We start from the raw sequence: 17,879 nt of genomic DNA on the forward strand, positions 1-17,879 counted from the left end.
AAGGGTAACAATTAATTATTAATATACAATTATTCTAATTTTCTGTATCCTGTAAGTAGTTTATAGACAAAAGTATACAAGTCTTGTAAATGTCTTAACATAAAATGTGATCGACTTCAAAACAGCCACACACATGCACTCAAAGAATTAAGGATACTTAATGAGCCAGTTTGGAAAGCTTCTTTCAGAAATATGTCCACGTAATGTGCAGAAGTCATCATACTTTGCTACTACTAATTACAGTAAATACTCTGCATATTTAATTAATATTATGTATGTACTGCATATATATTATCTTTCTATTAACTTAAGTGGTACAGTTGTTTATTACTAAGATGTATTTTAAAGCTACAAAAGAGTTATATATAAGAAAGCTGAATAGCAATGATATCAACAGATATAGTAGGATTTTAGCCTTCTTCCCTCGTATAACACACTTAATAAACAGTAACCCTCTCAAGTCTGTACAATTAACCATATTGCCATTAACTATTACTAGTTCACAAACAAGACCATAAAAGAGCCCACAACCTCATGAGAAGCTTACAGCAGGAAGTAGACTCAGTATGAATGTTTTAAAAAACTCTAACAAGGCAAGTTAGTTGTTTCTTTCGCCACTTTGCTGCATACATATTAGGACATATAAAAGGAGTGTTACGCACTGAAAATTCTCATACTGATTTCATGTGCACGTGGCTTGAAGTTAAAAAGCATGGAATTGGAATAACCTGTATTTTTATACCTGCCATCTCTTGAAAAGAAAACTGATTACCTGGGATACACATTTCAGGTACTTCTTTACTGTAGAAGGAAGTTTTAGGATCCCTGAAGGCAGTTCGACACACAGCCACCACGGACTGGTGTGTGTTGGGGCAATGTCTTGTCACTGCCACTATGTCTTCATCCACTTGATCTACATACACCTAGAGAAGACATAACATTACAACTGTGCTCATTCAGAGCATACACAGGAAGAAATTGCTATATTACTCTCACTTCTTGCCTGATTAAAGCCTTTAGCCCCCAGCTCCTGATGCAGCCTGTTTATGGCCAGCCTTCCTGCCAGAATTCCTGTTTGGAAATTAACTTCACCAGAAGTCAGATGGGCTGCTGGATTCCATTTTGCATAAAACCTCTCCTCAGATACTACAGAGATCTGCAAAAAAAAATAAGATTTAAGCAAATATGAACTACTCTGGGGTAAAAGAAAAAATAACAACCCATCACACCCTGAGGTCTGAACTATATAATAAATTCAAGTTTCATATGAAACTAGACAATCTGAAGTAATGCCAGCTAGTAAACTGCTTGGAATTTCAAATGAACAACAGCAAAATAAGTGTTCTAGGACAAGATTAAAGCTTACATTCTTAGAAGTAACTCTAGAGTTACAGATACCTGGTGTGGCACTAGTTCATCATAGCCTTTGGTGCTTCCTGTAGCACAGCATGCCATGGAAACAATCATTGCACTTGGAAGAGCATCATATGCCGATCGGTGCTGCATGAAAAACACATAGGTAATAAATAGTGAAAGAAAGATAATTCAACCCTCCCAATTCAGCATGTAGAAGATCTAGTCAATTTAACAGAGGAAGCGCTAATCCCATGATCATCATTTCCTCAGTTAAAATAGAATTATCAGAGAAAATTATTACAAACGCCCTAAGGAAAGCAACTTAAGAAAAGCCATCAAGACAAGCACTTCAGTGTCCCCCATTCTCTCTCATTCTATCCTGTCCACAGAAGCTTAGGTGAATAGATCAACAAGCAGAGCAGGTGGAATGAAAGACTCAAAACAGCTTATTTTGTAGCTTTATATACTTTTCCCCTTGAAAGACAAAATCTTGAATGTCAGAGGGAGTTGTTAGAAAATTTTATTCTCTCCATGAAAATTTGAAGATCTGAAACACCATTTTTTTTATATATATGGTTCAGAAAAAAGATCCAGGTTGCATCAAGCCCTTCCATGGTTCAGAAATACCACTTTAGAAAACATCACATGTAAACTTTGTTTTTTCATTTAGGTGCTCACCTGAATTGGACATTCATTATCATGTGTAATATCCATGAACAGTGCATGAGCAATAGCTGGCATCAAAGGTCTCAAACGTGGCTGAACAAAAGAGCCGACAGGTTCACCTCCAAAACGATAAACTAACCTTCCCTCTTCATGGCTATTATAAGCAGTCATTGCCTCTAAAGAACAAAAGATGTAAGTGTTTGCCTAAGAATAGCTACTACAGTGTACAGCATGCACAAAGATGTTAATACAGCATTTAAAAGCTGTTATTTAGGTGTGTTCAATCATTAAAAAAAAAATCACATGTAACTATACTCTCCAATGTGGATACACAGCCTTGGAGTATTCCATTGATTCTAATACATTACAGAAAGCTAAAGGGGAAAACAAGGACAAAAAAGCAGAGATCAAACTATTTCTCACAGGCTTTGAAAAACTCATGCAACAAAAACCAGACACAATGCAGCACTTACACAGCAGAGCTGTGCTATAACTTCTTTTTCTCTTGCTGGAGTAAGAGTGAAATATTTAACTCCCTGTAAACTAATGAAGGTCTTCTCTTATTTTATGGCTAGTACTGTATTTTTTTGCTGAGTATCAAAAAAATTACAATACAAAACCTGTACCTCTGATTACATGGAGTATGAAATTAAAGGTTCATAATCCAGTAGAAAACTTTTTCTTGGAAAAAGCACGTCACCTATAACCTCTCGTTGGAAAGAGACCACACACGCAGCAAGCCTACCTCTTATTAAGGAGGTAATGCCCAGCCTATTCACAAAGATATTGTCCAGCTCCTCATTTCCTGTGAACAGTTCAGCCACTACATACAAATCGGCTCGCAATTTTCTAGCTGTGTCCAGCATGTACTGCAAAAAGCACAGCCAAAAAAGCCACAGAAAGGGGAAAGGTAGATACAAAAAAGGACAAGTTTCAAAGCTAGGCAGGGATTGGACAATAGGAAAATGCCATGCAGCAAGGATAAAGAGAAAGCCAAAATTAAGGAACAAAACAAGTTGTTACACAGAAGAGGACACACAAACAAGCAAAACCAAGAATTAGCACACAACACAGGAGGCGTTAAACAGAACAAGGGGAAGAAAAGGTAATTGCATAAGCAAAGAACATGAATATGTGAGAAAAATGAAAAAGCATACCAATGTTAGTTTCACATTTAAAACTCCAAACCATACACGACAATCCTACATAATTTTCAACTGCTTATTGTACCTCTAATCAGGCTGGTAATTCCCAGGCGGTTGACAAAAACATTGTCAATGTACTCACTGCCCGTGAAGAGTTCAGCTATCACATAAAGATTAGGTCTGACTGATCTGGCTGTTGCTAGCATCTCCTATAGATCATAATACATTTTTAATGCAAGACATCCATTGTCAGCTATGTATAAACCATCATTAACACGAATGCTAACCAAATATAAATGAGTCATTCATATAGGCACATTTAAAATGTTCATACCATGGAAGTTTTATAAAACCATGTTTATATTTTACAGGTATGATTTATGGACTGAGTAATTCTAGGAAATTTTCTGTAGACTTTAAGCTAATTAAAACTTAATTTTTAAACAAAATCTTAGCTCAAAATGCAAGAGCAAAGGTTCGATAGAAGAGATACCTATTCAAGTAAGAAATCTGAGCAAGACTTCAGTTTAAGCCTTTGCAGTTACCATTCCAAAAACAGTAACAACAAATGAAAGAATAGCAGAAGTTTTGAAATGGCTGCATTTTAAGAGCCACTCACAACTTCTGTGCGGGGAAATGAACATGTTTTAGAGACCTCTTCACAGATTTAGATAAGCTCTGTAACAAAGCTAAGACTAAGCACTAACAAGCTGTACTACTCAAAACCTATTTAAAGCCAGTTTGCTGGGCAAATACAATTTCTCTGTGTAGTCAGTTCCATGGAAAACAATAAGCACTAGTCTTAGTAATATACCTCCCAGACTAAATACTTTGCCTGTGTTCTTTACCAGCTTTTAAATTCTGGAAAGTGAACCGCTTCCTGTTTAATTCAGCAATAGAAAAATATACATGGCAAAAAAATAACCCAGATTTTCAACCAAGTCTTCGCAATAATTCCAGCTAAAACTGACATCCTGCATACTGGAAGTCATTGCACTAAGTCCACAGCTAAGCAAGGGAAAAGTCAGCCAGGTCCATCCACACCCACAGTATTTCAGCTGAAGCAGAGAATTAAAAGATAGAATAGCTACACCACTCTACTAACTGTTTAAAGTAGTTGAAACCATATTCAAACATCAGAAGACAAGAAACCTTGCTTTTATGCTGAAGAAGACTCATTCACACCTGAACTCTGCCATGTAGATCCTACAGATTTTCTAGCAACAGCACCAGACCTATTTCTCGGATAGAAGCCACTTTATAATTAACACACTTAATTCTCCGTACCTCAGCTACGTGAATAGGTGTGGAGTGACAGTTGTCAAGACGAACACCATGGAAATACTTGGCAGTGATTTCAGTGTATTTTTTCATATGTGCCCAGAGGTATGGGCAATCTTCAGGTTTATTCCCATAACGCAGTTTCACACTGTCTCCCCAACAAATGAGCTCTCTTCTCAAGTAAACGTTTGAACCTGTAAGGGAAACAAATTCACCTTAGTGTATATATAGTATAGAATGTGCACCAAAATGAAAATGTGGTATTTTATTTTCTACTGCTAAAGAATAGAACAACATTGCAATGAAGAGTAAAAATCCTAACAATAACCATATCAACTCAAAATCTGTATACTCTACACTGATGCATAATTTCAGACTCCTCCAAGGAAATATTTACCTTCTATAGTGAAATAATTTTTCAGATTGAAACCCAATTCCCTTTCTTTCTTCAAAGTAGTATAAAAACTTTTCTTTTTCTGATGTAAAAAGTAGCAAACAAATAAATCAGTAGTTTGGTTGTTTATACTGGCCAAATTCAAAAAAGCATCTCAGTGTACTACCATAAACTGTTACAGCCACAATTTACAATTTTGTCTTCTGTTAGCAGCATATTGTGGTGAATTTCCAAAGCTAGTAAGTAAAAAGCAGGGACTGTAAATTACCGCTACTTCCAAGAACATTCACTAAAGCACAGCCAGCCTTTTTCTTCACTAATAGCAGCACAGGCTTTCTTTGGATGTACACTGTGAATTTTAAAGGATCATTTAGAGAACTGGCTGCATTTGTTTTGCAATTCCTTTATTTTTGCCATATTTTCATTCTGTGTTATCAGCTGAAATAACGTGTGGCATAAAACAAAGGCATAACATAGGTATAAAGCACTCAAAAAGCTGTAGATGAATTAAGAGAGAAACCAAAGTAATGGAAATTAAGTGCCAGTGACTGAAAGAAAAAAATACAACCGTCTGCCTAGAAGAAAGGGCAATGAACTAAAAGGGAACTGAACAAAAATATCCTTGAAACATTTACTACCTTCACCTTTGAAAAAGGGAACAAAAGTAAACAAAATGCAGTGAAAGGGCTGTAGATTTACTATGCAGAAATTGAATGTTTGCTAACTCTGGATCAGTCTGGAGTATCATCAGATTAGCTTCTAAAAGAGACACAAATCTTATGTTGTTTTTAAATAGAATTAAACTAGCCTTTGATTTAGTTTAGAAAGGGAATGACTACCCTAGACCCAAGGTTTTTTTGCATTTATTAGAGATCAACACTGTGCCCAAAGGAGTTAGAATTCATTATTTTAGTGCATGGTCATTTCCTACCTCATTTTACATTCACAAGTAATCTGCATATTTAATTTGCATTAACTGGGTCATCTCTTGACTGTCTGACTACCACTGAGTGGACTTTTCAAGGATCCAGTTTTTGCTCACTAATGCAGTAAAATACTATTCACCTTTTCATTGCATTAGTTTTCTGCCACACTGTCATTGTCTCATGGAAATGCCAACAAGCACTGGTGTTGGAACAAAGTACAAAGTAAGCAACAAAGACAATGACAAAAGTGGGGAGGCAGGACATCCCCATTTCAGTGGCAGAAAGCTGGTAATTTCCCTCTCAAATCTTGTAAAATTGTACCTCAAATTCCAGTTCTTACAGTTGATCTGTATGCTGAATGGGAAATTAAAGTGCTATAAGCTTAGTATCTGCTATTCTACAGCTTCATAGGTATACATCTGGAAAAAAGATAGATTAAATAAAATCCTTTTTGCTTTGGCTAGAGTATCAAATGGTTTGTAAGATAATTCAAAGTTCTTTTACAAACCTGGTTCTGCAAAGTTTCTAAGAGGATCATCTCCCATAACCCAGCCATTATGAGCCATGAAATAACAAGCTTTATCTGGCTGATGTATCATAGTTTCTTCTTCCTCCACAGTCAGCTCTTTGAATGGATACGTAAAATACCTATAGAATAGACAGACAATTAAGAGGGAAAAAAATAGCGAAACACCAAACACACATGGTAATCTAAGCTGCAATTAACTGTCTTTGAAATTAAAGTACTCTATGAACTGGCTTGTACACAACACAGATAAAAAAGTAGCTTGCATAAACGATGGGCAGTTTTCTATTTTGTAGCATGCTTTGAAGAACAAAGGGCAGTTGTTGCCACTATCTTGGTGTCAGCTGGTAATGTAAGATTAAAGCCCTAGCTCATTAGATACATGACTGACAGCAAGTACATCAAACTTGAAAGGTGTAAACTTTTTTAGTTCCACGTCTCACCTACAACAGCAATTTTCACTATGCAAGGCTTTGATATGCTCTGAGTATTGTCTTATGCTTTCCAGTCACATTTACTTATTAAATAATTATCACTGTTGCTTAACAACACATGTCAATTCATTAAGTGGCACTTGTTCATGAGAAAGAAAACATGCACTTGTACACACTAATGCATACTTTTAATGAACTTTGAACTTGCTTTCCCTGGATAGATTCTAATAGTTTCCAAACAAACAAAAAAACCCATGTATATACCTGGTAACTAAAGGATTTTTTCTACTGATAAGACCCAGCTTAGGACCATCACAAGCCATTCGTTCATAAACCACAGTTCCCACAAGGCAATTGATAGCCTAGAAGTAATTAAATTATGCATTATTGAAATGCCTGCATTTGTTTACAATTCTAAACAATTCAACATTAAAACACAGTAATTATAACACCTGTTCTTGATGGTGACTAGTTTGTCTGTATTGCTCAGCATTCAGCTCCTCAATCCTCTTGCGAAACCAGTTACAACATTCCTCTATTGCAGCTGGTCCATTGCTTTTTAGAGGGACATCAAAAGCAGAGAACAATAAGGAAAAATTATTTTAAAAACACATAGCATATATAACTAAAAGGAATCAAAAACTAAATTGTTCCCCATCTCTTAAAACAATGTCATTTACTTGGCTTCACAAATTTAACTTGCATTCAATAATAAAATACCTGTGTGGTATGAATGTTGCCAGTGCTATATTCATATCTACAGTACAGCCAAATCGCCTGTAATCAGGGTCCTGAAGTATTTGAAGATGTTGATTTGGGTCAGATTTCGTGCTCATTTTGCCTAAGAATAAGACAGAAAAGAGTACTCAAAGGAAAAACAGTAATTACATTTAGAGGGTATACAATTTCTAAAATTCTAGCATTCTAGATATGGGTGGATAAAGGCACTGAAGTGGAATAAATTCTTAAAAAACTTTCCTAGCTCTCAAAGCATTCCTGTATGCTTAAGTCAGCATGGTAGATGTCACTAAAAATGGCAATATTTTGTTTTCCATCTTACTGTCTCTTCAATTATAAATATATAATTCACATGCTTCAGGGACATAGTCTTCCTTTACCTTGAGTTAGAAGGGTTTTAAATTGCTGCACAGCTTTGTTAACATCCACTTGGAAAAATTCCCATAGTCTGATTTTTGGATATATGTCTTCACAAATTATTTTACGTAAACACTGTAAAAATAAAAAGTATGTTATTTAATAATATTGCTTATTAATGTAATTAAAAGATAAGGGCTCACATGAACTGTTCAGAAAAATGGAGAGTAAAGGTTTATTTCACTGAATATACCTGCAAAGTACACATAAATTTTTGTGCATTTACACAATTTTAGAAATATTGAAGAATTTAATCAAATATTTATGCTCTTCATTAGCTTATACTAAGTTCGCATTCACTTACATTCAGGTGTTGATCATTTTCAATTAAGGGAGGGACCCCCTTGGCAATACACTTCCCATCAGCCACCATACCGGTCAAGTGCCAAAGAGCTCTATCCAGTACCCAAGCTGGCTTCAGGTGAGGAGAATTCACAAGGTTATAGCCACACTCTGGATGCATCCTGAGCCATTCACTGTTAGTAGCTTATTCAAGAAAGGAAAGGTGGGAATGGAAAAAACCAAACAAAAATGTAAGCACATAAGTTGAACACTTCATTGTCTTTTGCAAACATCTTAGCAGCAAGAAGCTAAGGTACTATGGCACATTTACTTCATTCACATTTCAACTAATTTTTCGATGTCAATAGAAAGTCATTGTTTTATGCAGAGGGGTATTACTGATTGCCATTTTTATTGCAACAAACACAGCTGCAGAAACTGCAGAGAAACCCTTTCTTAGTTACATAAAAATATGCAATAGTGGTACCAATTCTAAAACTCCCCAAAACAACAAAAGAAATCCCACAGAATGCCTAACAAAAAACCCCAGGTTTTCAGCAAAGCAAAGAAAAACAGAAGTAGTACTTCATGCATGGGAAAATATATAGAAAATTATCATACTGGAAACATGAAGGGTCACTGACATGTCCAGAATTACAGCAGAATCAGTAACACCTAAGATCCAGGTTTGTTCAGTTCAAAGAAGTTAAAACAAAAATGTCAAAGGGAAAGAAAATACTGTACTAGCTCAGTCCACAGTGTGAACAGCTCTTCTGAATATCCTTTTACATTGTACCTCAAGACCCTTATACACATGCCAAAATTCCATGTCTGTAGGGTCAAACCATTTGGGGAAATTAAGATCTTCGTGGTTTAAACACCACCTACAACTAAACCCACCATATTTTAAAGTTACATAAAGCAGTAATAAGCTTAGGATGTTAAAGGCTGTTCTAGGCCAAAGAGATTCCTTCTCCTTTTCTTCATTATACGTTACTACTTCTGAAATTTTTTTTTCACTAAAAAGCAAAACCAGCTTGTTCTATTCACTCATCGAGAACTATGATCTACGATAAACAATTTTCATCAGTAAATACAATTAATTCTCAAAAGACAATATATAACTTAAATTGAAGGGGTTAATATAAAAACAGTCAACAGGTGCTCCGTTAGTTCTGGTATGGAACAGAAGGATGTTTCCAAATCACAAAATAAGCTCTAGTGATTCAGAACATAATACCAAAAGAAAAAAAAATTGCCTAAAGCATCACTGCTGATTATATTTGTTACAACTAGGGAAAAAATGAGTAGAGTGTGTGTGCATGTATATATGTGTGTATGTGTGTGTGTGTGTGTGTGTGTGTGTGTGTGTGTGTATGTGTGTGTGTATAGTAAAAAGTAAATATAAAAATATGGAAATACCAAGACAAGAAATTACAGAAAACATTCTAAAATCTATTACATTCTTTTCTTTAAATTACTCATTGTGATATAAATTAGACACAAACCCAATATTTAGTAGTTACATTGCTCAAGACTTCTTTTTATCTGATCTTTTTTAAAGCTGAGAAAATACTGGTGTTTGATGTGACTAAGTGCTTGAAAGTATGATTTACTCAAGTGCTATACTGTAATTAGACAATAGTACCCTCTTGTGAAAGAAAAATAATATATAATTTATTTCAGTTTATTTTTATTGTTTTATACAGTTTATTACAGCCACTGAAAGCTCAAAAAAGGAACTAGAGAGTGTTGGCAAGTTTATCTGTGATACTCCTGCGAAGATGCCAAAGGTGCACTGACACTTAACATTAGTGCATGACTTCACTTTTAGTCAGGCCATAGATTCTGGCTCTCATTAGAGCCAAACAGAGCTGTTAACAACAAGAACTGATGATTCTCACTCTCTCTCTGTGCAAGCAGTCTGGTCTCCATTCCAGTGTGAACACCACACACCTCAGCTCAGTGTCACTCCTGACCATGAGCTGTGTCACTCCCGCAGAGGGGAAGCAGAGTCTTTTTGTACACAACTGTCTTGACCAGAAAGGAGAAACGTTCAACAGATAGAACCAGTATAGGCTGAGAGGTCATGAGCTGTTAGAATTAACAACATTAGAGGATTTACTGTAAGACAATTTAAGCTTCTAATGCAGACAGGCTGCAGAATTAATAGTGATGTGCAAGTATCCACAATCTAATCAAAATAATGGACTATACATTTTGTGTCTTTTATATTCAAATGGGTCTATGAAACATGCTTTACAATTAAATCACCCTAATGTGCAGGAATTAATTAACTGCTAGAAATCAGAGTTCAATTAAAAGGAAAAAGTTAAATTTCCATCAAATCAAGATCCAGACAGAAGGAACCCCCAAAACTATTTTCATATTTTCTTATCTCAAAAGCCCCCCAAGACAGTCCACAATCATGTGACATCAATGTATCCTCCAGCTAACACTAAATTTGTCATTTAATAGTTGAGAGACAGCTGTATATCAAGAGGTTTGGATTGTAAACAACAAAACGGGGAGGAAAATTAAAGTTTAAAAGCAGGCAACAAAGCCCTCAAGTGAATGCTCAATGATATAAGTCTGAACCACAATCATCTGAATATTTCTATGCTGTTAGAAGACATTTCTGAACATCCTTTCACCATAGTATAAATGTTGAGTCATCCATCCCAAAGGAGATTACTAATTCTCAACGTAACCTGAAAATGGTCTTTCTACAAATGTAGCCAAATAATGTGACATTTTTCTTCTCAAATATATTCTGGTGTCTAATTTTTAGAGCTAAGTATTTTTGCCCATAAAAACCAAACATTTTCCTTGGTAGCATTCAAATATACACTGTAAATACAGGATCTCAAGCATATGTAACTGAAACTGGACTTCTAGTTGGTCAAGTGCAAGAAGTTTTTTATTGAGAATTGGCAGGATGTTTAAAATCCTAATTCACTAGATGCATGGCCAACAACTATACTTAGTAACTTTTCAACAAACAGACAAGGCAAACAGGAACCACACTGCATTGCAGACTGGTTGGATAGGAATGTTTGGCAGAAGTCAATACCAAAGAACTTAAGCAAATAAAGCTTGAAATTGACAAATATCTGTATTTAGGGTTTTTTAAGCCTCAAAAGACATCAATATACACAACCACTTGTTGTACTCTGTGCTTTGAGAACACTGATTATTATGATCTTTAGGATTACAGCGTAACAACTGCATTATAAACGTAATCAAACTTATTACCCAAATAATCAGCAAGATTACAAATGATGAAGTGCTCTAATTTATATTTCATCAGATCATACAGAAGAAAACCCACTGTTTCTCAAGTGATTAAGAGAAATGACACCTTTGATGTATTAGCATACCTATGCCTAAAAACAACTCTACCCTAAACTGAAAGCTGTTTCCATTTTTCTTTTCCCAGAGACTGAGCTGCAACATTTCCTCCATTGCTTAATCCACCCTCTTGTCCCAACTGTTTATCATCTATCTGCATGTTAGACCCATATTGGAGCAGTTACTTTTAAGCAGATACAAGCAAAATACCCAGTTTAACAACAAAGTACTCAGTTTATGTTCACCAACTAATTCACAATGCAGACTCTGCTCAAATATGTGGGAACTGCACACCACAGTTCATGAAAATAAGCATATTACATAGACACATACACCGATCATTAATTCTCTCTAAGAAGGGCTCTACTCACTCTTTCAGTAACAACACTTAAGTTATTTTATACCTGTTACAGAAACACATCAATTATAATTGTAAGGAGTTGTCCTGGATTTGAGAGATTCAAAGACATAGATAACCATGTTGCTTAAAACAGGAACTAAAAACTGCATTCAAAAGGGACAAGTTAAGAGAAATAATGAAATACAATTATAGGAATAATCTGGTTATTAACACACAAAAATCATACCAGTATGATTGTAGACTACATCTGTGATGCAAAGCATATTCCACTCATTTTTCAGCTTCTCCACAAGAGCTCCTATATCACTCCAAGTGCACTTTTTATTATGGCTTGAAAATTCAGGATTTACTTCTAACTGATCAGCCAGTGAATAACATGATCTAGAAAGTCCAAGCTTCTGTAGTGGTGTAAAATGAATCATGTTGTAACCTATGTAATAAGAAGCCATATATTCAATGAGAAAAAAAAATTGAAAAAAATCAGTCAAAGTTAATAGTAGAAGCTTAATAAGCTGCAGTTATAACAGACTTGAAGGTAATGCTCACGATAACCAATGTGAACTGTAAATCTTCCTTTTGAAATTTTGTATAATGCAAGCTTTAAAAATCACCCTGTCAATTCTACAAACTTCCATGTCTATCTGAAATCAAAACAATAAAGCAGAGGTTGATTCCCATATTAGGAAATCCCTGAATTTTTGCACCTTTGCCAATATTTTAATCATTTCACTGACTTAATCTGTTAACTAAACTGAATGTAGTGGAAAACATTTTGTCTACAAAGAACAAATGAGCTGCTCACACTGAAGCTCTTTGATGTAACTTTGGTTTTTGATCGTAAGACAAAAACTTAATATGTGTATTGGCATTACCTGTTTCTTTTGCAACTTTAAGTCTATCTTCCCATTCCTGAAATGGTCCCAGACACTTAGCAAGGAACGTCTGGAGTGTAACACAATCCAAAGGTAGAACATGATTATCAGCTCCAACATGCAAAATAGGATCCACAACTATGTAACCTCCACCACTTTTTTCATTTCTAGGAAAAAAAAATAACTTTCATTGGTATAGTTAATACCCATTGTCAGTTTCAGAAAGGGAATCCAAGCAGTAGAGGTATTTCAAAAACACAGTACCCCAGTACAGCAATTGAGGGGAAATGGGGAACAGGACTGCAAGGCACATGAAGAAAATAGGAAACACTGAATTGTTCACCTCATAGGCATCATCTCTCCACTGGACTTAAAAGAATACAATTGGGATATAGAGTTTTAAACTCTCTGCAAAAGCGAGATACCTTTGCTATTTTATGAGACAGAGTACGGATTCCTCCTTTTGGCATATGGACAGAAACACAGAAAGCATGACTGTCCATCTATTATACAAAGATCTCCATTTTGAGCACCATCCTCAGGAAGACACCCAAGCTAAATGTCCTTCTAAGCCTGGAAGAACTTAAGCACCCATCTTCCAGAAATTCCAATATACCAGACTACAATTATTACAGACATTAACAGTCTCTTCTGCAGTTGTCCTACTGAAAAAAAAAAAAGAGGACAAAGGAGGCAAATAAAGAATCCCAAAACCTCTGTGCCAGAAAGGTAGAAAATACCTCTTAAAGTCAATGAAGAAAGTACACACTAATCATTCATATACTCAGAATGCTGATGAATTTGAAAACTTATGAAAATAGATTGCTTCTCCAACATTCACAGAAAATTGATTAACTTGGTTCCGTATATTCTGCAGAATGTGTCTGTATCAGAAAGCATCAAATAACCACCACACTTATGAACTTCCATTAGCTGATTCTGATTGGCCCAATGGTTGCAATTTGAAAAACACATGGAAAAAATGTTTTTCTTTAGGTTAGAATGTAGAAACAGACTGCATTTGGCTGTAAATAAAAGAATTTCACTCACCCAAGACTAAAATAGTACTGATATGACCCGGAAATTTGGAGATCCAGCTTGCAGTATTTGTCAGAGTCATCTTCTTTTCCTGCAGGATTGTGCCATGATAATGTCCTGAACTTGTGGCGATCAAACACTTCTCCAGAAGCCGGATAATTTGTGAAGACAGTAACGGGCTTGCCTTGTAGAGTTGGGCCCAATCGGAACTGTAGTTCAAAACCTAAAGAACAAAAAAGATAAAATCACTTTATCAGGATGACTAAGTATTTCTAGTCTGTTATTACAACTCCTAATTTGATATAATGTTAATGAGAAAGTACACTAACATATCTGCCAAAAATTTCAACAGAATGATGCATTTCTACAGCACAGAATCACAGAATATCCTGAGCTGGAAGGGACTCACAAAGATCACTGAAGCCCAATTCCTAGCAAAGCACAGCCACACACCATGTGCCCGAGAGAGCTGTCCAAAGATCTCTTGAACTCTGTTAGGCTTGGCACTGTGACCACTTCCCTAGGGAGCCTCAAGTACCTTTGTCTAAAATCCAACCTAAACCTCCCCTGACACAACTTCAGACAATTCCCTCAGGTCTTGTCACTGCTCACCACAGAGAAGAGATCAGAAGCTGCCCCTCTTCTCCCCTCAGGAGGAAGCTGTAACTGCAATGAGGTCTCCCCTCAGTTTTCTCTTCTCCAGTCTGAACACACCAAGTGTCCTCAGCCACTTCTTGTACGGCTTTCCCTCACGGCCCTTCACTGTCACTCTGAACACCCTAGAACAGTTTTAGATCTTCCTTATTTTGTGGCACCCAAATCTGCATCATCTCTTCCAAACATTGTTCTTTGCCTACTCTACACATAGTTCTTTTTCATTTACTTATATGTCACTATTCCATCTCCGTTCCAATTTTGTTTCTCTTTGTTATATAAAAAGTCTTAAAACCAAAATCGGCAAAACAAGTCTACATAAAATTTTATGCAATCTTTATGTAGTCTTTAAGTACTTAAGTTTGCCAAATCATGGCCTGATCCATGAAAATGTCTGAAAAAAACCATTAGGAACACATTTCAAAATAGAAAATATTTCAAATCCCTTCAGAATTCATTGAGGGCTCACAAAACAATGCTAAACTCCTTATGTTTTTAAAGGTAAAATGATATATACATATGTGTGCAAGCTACAAATACAAATTTTTAAACCTTTAGAGCTTAACAAAACAAAGGGAATTTTGTATACATGCTGCAGGTCACACAGACATATAGAAAGAGGGTTAAGTTTAGGCTTAAAATACCCATGATAATGAGAAAAAAATTAAAAGTTAAAAAATTAGGGTGAAACTCACATGTACTCTGTTGAGCTGGATATAAAAAAATTCAGTTTAGTCAAGAGGTTTCAGAATAGGTCTGCACTTACAGGTGTGAGGGCCAGCACCATTGCTGTGGCTAATTACAGGGTTCTTTCAAGTAAATGACACTGATCTAAGTTCTTGCACAGTGACTTTTCTAACTTACATGCTAGTCACATAGTTAACTGTAGTAAAACACCTACTAGCCGGAGCGGTCCACAAAATAGGGGGTAAAAACCTGAGTATTTGTGAAAAAAGAGAAAGCTGTTACTACACAGATAATGAATCAAAGTGAAAAAAGCCCTGAATGTCAAGTTCCAGTACCCTAAGTCAAAAAAATGCCACTTGCTTGGTAAGTATAATCATGGGGACTCTAACACCAGAATTCAGTATCTGAATACATTTAAATGTAAGTCTTACTAAGCTTGTCATTCCTCTTACTAACTTAGTCACCACAGTACCAAAAGCCACCGTATTGAGCCGTGGTTTTTGGCTCTAAATATCTGGCAGGTAAAATGAAGCTTACTTGAATGTAAAAACAAATAATTAAAAAAAAATCACTTTGGGAAGGTTAAGTGCACTCTTTTCAGTATTGACCTGACATTTTGTTACAGAGATTACTAAAATTAGAGCACAGGGATATATGCCATTGATATCTTATTTCCTGTAACAGTTATACTGACATCAGGAATGCTGTGCTCAAAATTAGCTATGCCCTCTCAGAGGCTGCTACCAGCAAAGGCACTTGAATGTTTGATAGCCATGCACTTCTGTGTGACTCCTTCCAAGACAATTTATACAACTGGATGGAAGAGTTAAAAATGGAGGCTAGGGTCAACTGTGCACTTCTTCAGTACTGATATTTTGTTATATTAGACTATCAGAAAATTTTGAAATCAATATAGCTGAAGAAAATTTTTATTCTCAAGGAGCAAAATCTTCCTCCTCTGTTAAACCACTTCGGTATTACATTCCTAGATCAGTAAAACACAGTAATAAAACCCACAAAAATTCATAATAAACAATGTTACATTGTTAAAAATGCTTTTTAAAGACAATGGCTTTAGTTTCATAGTCTGAATTTGCTGACCAGCATAACAGTAATTAGTGGGGGGTTTTATTTGTTTTGGTGTTTTTCCCCAAATAGACTTAAGAACACTTTACAAGGAGAAATAATGCCAAGTTCTTTGAAGTATGCAGCAGGATACACAGCTCTAAGAATCTGCCAATGAGATTTAGTAGGAGCTAAAGAGCTTATACTCTGAAATAGTATCTCAAATTTTCAGACTTTGCAAAATGCTAGTATTACTGACAGATTTCAGAATCACAGTATTAAAACATGGAGCGCTGTGGCATCACAGATAAACCCTGGAGACTTTGACTTAGGAGACTTCTCTGGGTCACTGAAGTACAGACTATAAAAGGAGAGGGATAGGGCCTGTCTAAAAAATGCTTTGGACTTCACTTCCATTAAGACTGAGGCTCCAGGCCAATCTGCTCTTAATTTCTCAAGAGTTTTATGAGTCAGAGTGAACCGTGTCTGGAGCCCATAGTGCTCAGCAGTGGAAGCAAGGATGTCAGAAATTGTTTCACATCAAAACAACCAAAAAAAGTAAAAACAAACCACACTAACAAAACCACAATCAAACCCAAGCCAATAAAACACCCACACCCCGAAAACCTCATCACTGCAGGCTGAGTTCCCTTTACACTGCCGTCCAAAGACGGTGGCTACATCCTGTCCATTTCCCCCGCCGCGGCCCCTCCATCTCGCCCTACCCTGCTCCAGCCTGAAGAGGGTCTTGTCCAGCTTCTCCATCTCGCCGAGGTGCAGCAGCCGTGTCTCCTTACCGCCCGGCATGGCCGCGGCCGCCCGCCCGGCGCTGTCCCCGCGCCGGGACACTCACTGCGGGGAGGGAGAGGCGAGCCCTGCCGTGATGGAACACACACAAAATCCCACAGGTCAGCGCGACCCCCGGGCTGGACGCGGCCGCTCGGGAGCGCCTCACGTCGCCGGCCGCGCTTACATGTTCCCCGGAGCCAGGGGAGCGGCGGCAGCGGCGCTGCGGGGCAGGGCGGAGCGGAGCCGGGCACGGGGAAGAGCTGTCAGGCGGCGCCCAGCGCTGCCCCGGACGGGGACCGGCAGCGCTCCGGAGCGGCTCCCGTGCCACAGCGCGGCCCGGCCCGCAGCCAGGGCGCCCGGGGGTGCCCCCGCGGAGGGAGAGCCTGACACCTGTCACTCTCCGCCCCGGGCGCCCCCGCCAGGCCCGGCCCGGCTGCCCCGCCGCCCTGCGCGGGGAGCGCTGCCCGCCGCAGCTGCCCGGCCATACTCACGAGCGGGCCCGCTGAGCGGCGGAGGCGCCGCTCCCCGTGGAGAGCGACGGCTGCCGAGAGCGAGCGAGCGAGCGGAGCTGGAGCTGGAGCTGCCCGTCCGCCTCGGGATGGCGGGGCGGAGCTGGAACTGCCCGTCCGCCCCGGGCTGGCCGGGCGGTCAGTGACGCGCTCGCCCTCAGCCTCGGCAGCACCGCTCCCTTCCTGGCTTTTTCTTGCCTTTTTTTGACACAAACTTTATTGGTTCCGCGGCGGCCGCGCTCGCAGACGGGCGGCGCCGGCGCAGCTCCCGCGAGAGCCGAAGGCCCGCCCCGGCGGCACTGCGGGCGGCCGGCCCGAGCCGAGCCGAGCCGAGCCGAGCCGGGCCGGGCCAGCTGGGGCTGCCCCGCCCCTCCGCCCCCCGGGCTCG

At 38.2% G+C, this 17,879-nt stretch overlaps 1 protein-coding gene across 2 annotated transcripts in view; it reads right to left on the reverse strand.

Annotated features, from left to right (window-relative positions):
- The window catches only part of AGL (amylo-alpha-1,6-glucosidase and 4-alpha-glucanotransferase), a 35,603-nt gene that overhangs the window by 17,155 nt on the left and 569 nt on the right, over nt 1-17,879 (reverse strand). Inside the window, exons 1-17 of one of the 2 annotated variants that reach the window (XM_071565140.1) lie at nt 17,474-17,708; nt 16,919-17,068; nt 13,800-14,010; nt 12,750-12,916; nt 12,104-12,307; nt 8,188-8,369; nt 7,847-7,958; nt 7,449-7,569; nt 7,181-7,283; nt 6,993-7,090; nt 6,277-6,416; nt 4,455-4,642; nt 2,768-2,891; nt 2,035-2,198; nt 1,399-1,500; nt 1,004-1,156; nt 773-923 (exon numbers count right to left, since the gene is read on the reverse strand). In XM_071565140.1, coding sequence (XP_071421241.1) covers nt 773-923; nt 1,004-1,156; nt 1,399-1,500; nt 2,035-2,198; nt 2,768-2,891; nt 4,455-4,642; nt 6,277-6,416; nt 6,993-7,090; nt 7,181-7,283; nt 7,449-7,569; nt 7,847-7,958; nt 8,188-8,369; nt 12,104-12,307; nt 12,750-12,916; nt 13,800-14,010; nt 16,919-17,000 — 2,302 coding nt within the window. In that variant the 5' untranslated portion in view covers nt 17,001-17,068; nt 17,474-17,708. Of the gene's footprint in view, nt 1-772; nt 924-1,003; nt 1,157-1,398; nt 1,501-2,034; nt 2,199-2,767; nt 2,892-4,454; nt 4,643-6,276; nt 6,417-6,992; nt 7,091-7,180; nt 7,284-7,448; nt 7,570-7,846; nt 7,959-8,187; nt 8,370-12,103; nt 12,308-12,749; nt 12,917-13,799; nt 14,011-16,918; nt 17,069-17,473; nt 17,709-17,879 lie in introns of those variants that run through there. The other variant, XM_071565141.1, reaches the window with a different exon arrangement.

The sequence above is a fragment of the Pithys albifrons genome, chromosome 10 (genome assembly GCF_047495875.1).
Source record: "Pithys albifrons albifrons isolate INPA30051 chromosome 10, PitAlb_v1, whole genome shotgun sequence".
NCBI classification, from domain to species: domain Eukaryota; kingdom Metazoa; phylum Chordata; class Aves; order Passeriformes; family Thamnophilidae; genus Pithys; species Pithys albifrons.